This window comes from Nicotiana sylvestris, chromosome 11, assembly GCF_000393655.2.
Source record: "Nicotiana sylvestris chromosome 11, ASM39365v2, whole genome shotgun sequence".
NCBI lineage: Eukaryota > Viridiplantae > Streptophyta > Magnoliopsida > Solanales > Solanaceae > Nicotiana > Nicotiana sylvestris.
The window spans coordinates 98,758,219-98,766,640 of NC_091067.1; the positions used below are offsets into that span (position 1 = coordinate 98,758,219).

The window sequence follows — 8,422 nt, forward strand, 5'->3', positions numbered from 1 at the left end:
TGTTCCCCACGTGTGGCGGACTCGGATTATTATGGGCTAGGTCCGAAAATTAGGCCTAAAAGCGGGTAAGTTTGAACCCGAATATTATTCTTTTTCTCAGACCCGATTAAGGACACGACGTTGCTTAACTAGTCCTATGCAAGCAAAATAACTACCAAAAATAAGACTAATATTTAAACAAAACTATATCTTTTTTTAAATATTTTTCAAGATTAAAATAGCTACAAAATATTAATAAAACTATTTTTTGTAATTTTCGTTTTTTAATAAAGACAAAATATAAAGTAATATTTTTTGTATTTTTCCAAAATTAAAATGACTACAAAACATTAATAGAATTATATTTTTTGTAATTTTCGAATTTATATAAAGTACCAAAATAAAGTACAATTTTTGTATTTTTTCAAGTTTATGAGAAATACATAAACTAAAATTTATATATGTATTTTTGTGATTTTTTCTTTTTGCAACGAAATAAAGTAAAATAGTTAAAATGGCTATATTAGACCCAATTTCACATATTCACTCTAAAAATGTGAAAATTCTCGGGGAGTGTCAAAAATCCGGTGTCTACAGTTATATATTGTAAAATTGGGTAGCTACCTTGCCTATAGGGTCTTTATTGATTCAAATGTGTTTGTTAGATAACATGCCTATAGGATTTGCTTTGGTTTAAAATAAGTTTTGTTTGCTTTACTTCCACAATTAGAAGCTATGCCTATAGGATCAAATCAGCTTTTAATAACTAGATATCATGCCTATAGGAGTTAAAATCAGCTTTAATAGAAATCATGCCTATAGGAGTTAAAATCAGCTTTAATAGAAATCATGCATATAGGGGTTTCACTTTGGTTAAATGAATGATGTTTGTTTCACCTTATGCTCAATTAGAAATCATGCCTATATGACTTAAAACCAGTTTAGTTAGAAAAACAGTTTAATTCACGCGTGTTTATTCTGAATTGGTTTAATTAACTAATCTGTCCACTTCTTTAATAAGTTTCAACACTGCCTTAAATAATATTGCTAGAAAGCATGCCTATAGGATCCAACTGCCATCTAAATATGTTTGTTGTTTAGTTACACTTTTAATCAATAATAGATATCATGCTCCTAGGACATCACTGTTATATTCCTAGGCAAGCCTGTAGGGCGATTAAAACTCTGTAAACTATAAATCTGCACCTTGTTATTTGAGACTGCTCACACTCAATAGGTTTAAAAGAATCAGTAGGCAAGTAGAATTCAGTTCTTTGACACTTTGGTCCAAATTCAATACTGCATAATCTCTGCTCACCTAGATATCATGTTCTAAGGTTTTCTCTTAAGTACTTGAAACTGTTGTTTGAGACGTGCACTTACTTGTTATGTTTGTGGAGGTAAATGTGAGCATTTAATTGTTCCCTCTTTAAATGCAGTCCTAATTGTTTTTGATTGACGCCTAGACTTTTATCCTTTAAAAACCTTAGGATAGTCTAGAACCATCTAAATTAGAGGCCCTAAATACCTCCAGGGACACAAGGAAGGACATGTAGTGCACGCATAGGCTATCTTTCAAGGTTGCTAGAACGCTTTAGGCTATGACTAGGGGAGGGAATTGGGTAGTAAGGAATATGATGACTACGCGCTAATGTTACGTGTAGCCCCTCGTTGAGGAGTATTTACCGGGCATTTTGTGGGTATGATCCTGTAGGCTAACCAACCTAGGACCCCTCTTTCCCAACTCCCATTGTTTAAATAAATTTACTTTTCTTTATATATGTGCAACTTGTTCAAGTCTTTCCCTTTGTTGCATTACTTGAATCATACATGTGCCTAGAATGTCAAAACATGCCTTTACTTGCAAGTACGTATTAAAACTGCTTATTTGTTGCAATGACTAATTCACATAGTTTAAGTTCGGCCGGGACCCACCGTTGTGGACCGTGAGGGGTGCCTAACACCTTCCCCTCAAGGTTATTTCGAGTCCTTACCCTAGATCTTTGGTAATGCAAACTAGTCCATGAGTTACTTTCTCAAGGTGCCCTAACGCACCATAATCCGTTAGGTGGCGACTCTTCAAATACCCAATTCCCAAAAGGAAATGAGTTATTTCCCCCATGAATGTCGAAACCCGGACCTCCCCGTCAAAAAGGGGGAAAAAGGGGCGCGACAGAATGGCGACTCTGCTGGGGATATTTTTAGTCTCTTACCATAACGAACTTATCTTTTGTGAATTAGTCCAAGCATGCTTTATCCCACGTACCATTTCCCCTCATTTGAATTTAACTGTTTATTTTCAAGCATTTATGATTTCTTTTCCTGAAACTGACTTGTCTCCTTGTTTTCTTTTTCTGTAATTGTCTCTTCAATTATTTAAATACTGCATTTATTATTTTCTTACGTGCAAATACTTGACAACATGCTATTTATTGCTGCATAAATCATGCTCAACATCATACTCCACTAGTGCGTAATTAATCGTATAGCAACGCTTGATGAGTGTTTGCGCTCTTCCTATATATCACCCTTTAAATTCGGAAAGGCGTATTTGCGGTAAAACTAGTCGATCAGCGGTGCGTTCGGCGGTTCCATGCCTTTCCCCCTCAAATTGTCCGCTTGAGGGTCCTAGTCTAGACCTCTATAGCAACCTTACTCAGATTAAATTGCACATGCATCATTGTCAAATCTAGTTGGGTTAATATGTTGTCCACATAATGACCCTTTGACAAGCCTTGTCCAAAAGTCCATCGGGTTTTCCATAATCCCAATGGACGTAACCACGATTATGTGCATTAATTTGAAGAAATAAGTGTCAATATGCTAATCGTTACTGTATAAATAGACGAACCTGGAGGGGGAAAGGGCCTAACTCTCTTTGTTTTATAGAAAATGAGGCACGAGATCCCCAGATTCGATATGGTTAGCACACCCTCACTTTTGCTAGATTGGTGGAGGGATTTTCCTTCAAGTGACCAAACCATGTGAAATGAGTCCTAGGAAACTTGCCTTTTTTGATGGACCTTCAGCTCAACAAAATGTTGATCGAGGCTGCAACTATGTTTTAGGACAAGGAAAGGGTTGTGTTCCGTTTTGGGAACATAGAAATGGCACCCCTTCTAAAAGAAATATGAGGATTTATTGGGTTACCTTGGGATAGTCCTAATCTGTTGGCACGTGAAAATTGCACTGCTAGGGGATTTCTGAAAATGGTGGAGCTGAAGAAAAATGATAACTTGAAATGCCTAAAGGACTCCTACATACCTTTTGAGTTCCTTTATGAAAGATACGTTCACAGCAGTTCCTTTTGTTTTTTTGACAATGAGTTCTCAATCACTTCTTTAGGATGGATTCATCGCAGGGTCTTCGTATTTATCATGTGTTTCTTGGGCATGTTGGTATTCCCAATCCAAGGGGATAGGATCCATACTAGTTTGGTCATGGTGACCAAAACTCTGATGGACGGGATCGAGGGGGAGACATACACTATTATCCCTATGATTGTTGCAGACATGTACCGGGCTTTGGAGCAATGCCAGAAGGGGTTCGGTTCTTCGAGGGTTGCAACTTGCTTCTACAGGTCTGGTTGTTAGAGCATCTCCAAAAGAGGCAATACCGTCAAGAATTTCTGTGAAGGCCGTGGAATGATGACATAGCCTTCCATCATCCCAAAAGGATGAATTATATTCCAGACATGTTTGCTCAGCCAGAGGACGCTGCAGGATGGGTACAACTTTTCGAAAATTTGACTGAGGATCAAGTCTAGTGGATGTTCGAGTGGTTCCCTACTGATGAATTCATCATTAGATCCAGGGATTTTTCGCACTTGGTGTTGATCGGGTTGAGGGTCATATACCCTTACGCTCCTTTCAGGGTTATGAGATAAGCAGGCAGGAGACAAATCATACCACGGGTTGCCAAAATGTGTCACTTCAGAGCCAATTTCCAAGGTGACGTCATCCCGTATAAGAATGAAGTGAAACACATGTGGACTTTAAAGATTATTGTGGAGAAGGATACTATTGAGCCAGATCGATATCATACGTGCCACTCATACCTTTACCTATTGTGGTTGGAGGACAATATAACTGGGGTCGTTGAGCTAAGGGTCGGGCTAGGAAACAGGGTTATAGACAAGGTTGCTGAAGCAGAGGTGAAGTACAACAATTTACGGAAAAGAGATCGAGAGTCTGAAGCCAAGCATATGGCACTGCACAAGGCTGATATGGAGATGATTAACGAATGGAAAGAAAGAGCTGTTAAATCCAGCGAGAGGCTGGAATACCTGGAATAGAGTTTAATGGAGTTGGAAGGGAAGATGAGAAAAAGGGTCACCGACTGCCAGAAAGCCGAAGGAAATGAAGGAGGGCACCTGGCAAGGGCATTCCTGCTGTTGAACCTGCACGAGATGGGAGAATTGATCGACAAGAGCATCTAGTCTAGAGAGGGTCCTTCTGGGACCAAGAAGATTAGATTTATTTGCTTTCCTTTCAAATGTAATAAGGCCAAGAGCCATTAATGACATTATCTTATCTAGTTTCATTTTGGTTCGTTTACTTTTACTTTAATAAAATGAAGCAATTATTGGCACTAAATTTTACCAAATTTATTTGTCGCTAGGCCTACCTCGGGCACAACGAGGCTCCCAAATTATGACACGAATTTATATTCCCGCAATATGTATTTAAATATTGCATATATTTTAGAATCCTTACTGACTTGTCTACCTTTTATTTTTCTTTATTCTTTATTCTCATCCCCTAAAGTTGGTTCGCTCATACTGGAATCATCAGCATATCTGATAACTAGGGATTATGGTTCATTTTACACTCCTTCTTACTTGAGTTTTGATTAAAAATATATACAAAACAGTCTCAAAGGCTTACATGTTATACTTGTTTGCAGGGTTTGGTCCAAAAGGTGACCATTAGTCAAAACCAGCTCAAAGAGGAGTGAAACATGCACAAGTACCAAGAACAACTCCAGGCATAGTGCAATAGGTCCACTGCGGCCGCATTCCATTTGATGCGGTCTGCAGTGAGGAGATTCAGAGAGTGCATAATTCGAAAAACTAAGCATTGCGGCCGCAAAGTATTTTATGCGGACCGCAATGGACTCACTGCGGCCGCACTCGATATTGTGCGGTACGCACCGATGGAGTTCAGAGAGTTGGAGTTTGGAGATTTACTGCCAATACGGTTCACGGTCCTCTTTGTGTGGACCGCAAAAGAAGCCACCGTGGCCGCGGTGCATTTTATGCAGCCCGCAATGGCCAAGTTCAGAGAGCAGAGATTTAAAGCCAAAAGCCTCACTGTGGCCGCACTCGATTTTGTATGGACCGCACTACCCCCACAGGGGTATTTTTGTTCAGAAAATTCAGCCTAGTATAAATAGTTTCTTTTCCCATTTTTAGGTCATGAGTTGTATTCTAACTTTCAACTACGCTTGTGAACAGTAGTTCTTAACCATTTTGAGTAATTTTAGAGTAGTTTTATCATTGAATCTTCAAGAATTAGCTTGTAATTAAATCTTATGGGTTTTTCTTCATCTATTTCTTTATTTTCTTCTATTATCATGAGTAGCTAGACCCATTAGCTAGGGTTGTGGCTCAACCCTAGTGTGGGTATTTGATGGGTCTTGAGGTTTAAGGCTTGAATGTCTATGGGTGTTTGATATTTGGACTAATTTGTGTTTTTCATGTTGAATTAGTGGTTGCAAACACTAATTTGTGCCTATTTGACTTGGGTTCTTCTTGAGAAAGAGAACTTGATTCTAGGAAAATTAGTCCAACAAGGAATTGGGGCGTATTTAAGAGACTGATAGCTCCAATTAAAGGGTTCTAGAGATAGTAATACCCGACTTGAACCTAAATTGCTTGCACAAATTATCATACCCAATTGGTCTTGAGAAAGTCAATTAGGGAAAAATCACTCAAACTATCAAGAGGTATAGAGTGAGAAGTTTCGTGCATTGGTTATATCGTAATCCCCAATATGACTACATTGCCTTAGACTCGAGAATCCGTCAAGTATCCACCTAGGAGAAAGCCACTTCCCTAGTGCCTCCTTAACTATTTAGACAACTTTTCAAATATCTTACTCTTAGCTTAATTTAGCTTAATTTAGCATCTTATTAGCATAATATTAGAAGTAATCAAAATACCAATGATGTTTGGAAGAGTAATTAAGAGCAATTACACATTTCTAGTTTAGATAGGAATCCAATTTCCACTTCTAGCTCCCTGTGGAATTCGATCCCGACCATCTCAGGTAAAAGCTACTTCGACCACTCTCGCTACTTTGTAGTGGTGCAGGGTTGGCTCCGATCAATATCACACCAGATCTAGAGGCTCCCCACCTCCTCCTCTAAGCAATACAAAAGGCAAACTAAAAGCAATATTGGATGACTTAAGTGGTATCCAAAAGGAGAATGTTGAGAACGCAGAAACTTCAGATGGACGGAGTACTCTGGCACTAAATGATCTAGTCTTGAGATTGGAACAAAAGATATTAGAGTTACAAGGAGAGCTCGAGAAGGTCCGCAACTTGGCAAACTTGTCACTCACCTTGAATGTCCCCTACATCAACCAACAAAACACAAAGAACCCAGCACCTCCCCAAAACACACCAAACCAACATCCGCAAAACCCTCTTGCACCGCATCAATACGTAACCCCACCCCAAATTCTCAAACCCTTACCAATACCAACTCCACCACAACCCCACCATCAACTAATTCAGTACCCACCAACCACTACTTACCACACTCCCCAAAACACACCACAACCCATTCCCGATCCTCAAAACTCTACCAATGACCACCACTACACCCAGGCACTGGGCACTCACCAAAACAACCCCATATACATGGAAATCGTGCCTCACTCTATCCAACCAATCTCCTATACCCCAGAATCCTCCGAGAAGGACCTACTCATTCAAAACATGGTTGAAGAACTCAAGAAGCTGACAAGTTGAGTTCAGGGTATGAACCCGGCAAGGGGCTTGGGAAGAATCTTTAGGGTATCACTAAACTAATACGATTAAAGGGTCATAGTACTACTTTTGGGCTCGGATATCAGTACACATGGAAAGAATACAATGATTGGTTGCTTCCATAGCGCGGACCGTATTACCCTCTCGAGCAACCAGTGCCACATCTGGATCAAGCTTTTCACCAAGCTGATACAATATGAGGAACTGAAGAAGAGAAAGCATTAGTTGGGTTGAAGAATTTGTTCCTGGAGGACGAAGACATGGACTGTAGTGCAATAATTAAGGAGGAGGAGGAAGAAGGCCTCACCATTCAGACTGTGAAGAAAGGAGTTGTTCTCAGGAACTGGACCGCCATACCATCCCGGGCCCGCCGAGTCCCTGGGTAGCTTGGCAGATTTATAGCCATTCTAGGCATTTAAGATTTTCAGTAATTTTGTTTTTAAAAGACTCACTTGTTTCAAAATAAATGCTCGATTCATCGAGCCATACTCGTTTGGATGTTTTAAGTATTAATCAAATGCATTGCTCTTTATTATTTATTGTTATCTTTCATATTTTTCTTTCTAAAGCGTTATTGTTACTTTTCCTGATGAATCGGTGACTGTAACATGTAATGAGGCAACGCAACATGAGAATAGTGACTCAGATGAAGAAGATGAGATACTCGGGGAAGTTGTCAGGGAGGTTGAAAACTTTGAGAATAAGCCTAAGTCCAACCTGGACGAGACCGAAGCAATAAATTTGGGGGACACCAAGACCGTCAAGGAGACTCGCATCAGCATTTATTTGTCACCAACAGAGAAAGAGGAGTACATTCGTTTCTTAAAGGAGTACGAGGAAATTTTTGCATGGTCATATGATGATATGACCGGTTTGAGCATGTCCATAGTAGCTCACAAGTTGCCTACTAATCTCATGTGTCCGCTAGTAAAGCAGAAACTCCAAAAGTTCAAACCGGATATAAGCCTGAAAATCAAAGAGGAAGTTACCAAGCAGATCAAAGCCAAAGTTCTCAGGGTTATGGAGTACCCAACCTGGTTAGCCAACATTGTGTCAGTTCCGAAGAAAAATGGGAAAGTCATAGTATGTGTTAACTATCAGGACTTAATCAGAGCAAGTCCCAAAGATGACTTTCCACTGCCAAATATACACATCTTGATTGATAACTGCGCCAAGCATAAACTCCAATCTTTGTAGATTGCTTCGCGGGTTATCACCGGATTTGGATGGACGAAGAAGATGCGGAGAAAATAGCTTTTATTACACCATGGGGGTATACTACTACAAGATGATGCCATTTGGTTTCAAGAATGGCGGGGCTACCTATATGAGAGCCATGACAACCATCTTTTATGATATGATACACAAGGAGATAGTGGTGTATGTTGATGGCGTCATCATCAAATCCAAGAGGGTCGCAGATCACATAGCCGACTTGAGAAAGTTCT

The 8,422-nt window shown here is 39.7% G+C and overlaps 1 protein-coding gene across 1 annotated transcript; it reads left to right on the top strand.

The window, feature by feature from the left end:
• The first annotated feature begins 4,279 nt into the window (after positions 1-4,279).
• Positions 4,280-8,171, top strand: LOC138881385 (uncharacterized). Its single transcript, XM_070161606.1, has 3 exons — positions 4,280-4,371; positions 6,293-6,535; positions 7,544-8,171. The coding sequence occupies exons 1-3, from the start codon at positions 4,280-4,282 to the stop codon at positions 8,169-8,171; spliced, it is 963 nt and encodes a 320-aa protein (XP_070017707.1).
• The last annotated feature ends 251 nt before the right edge of the window (positions 8,172-8,422 follow it).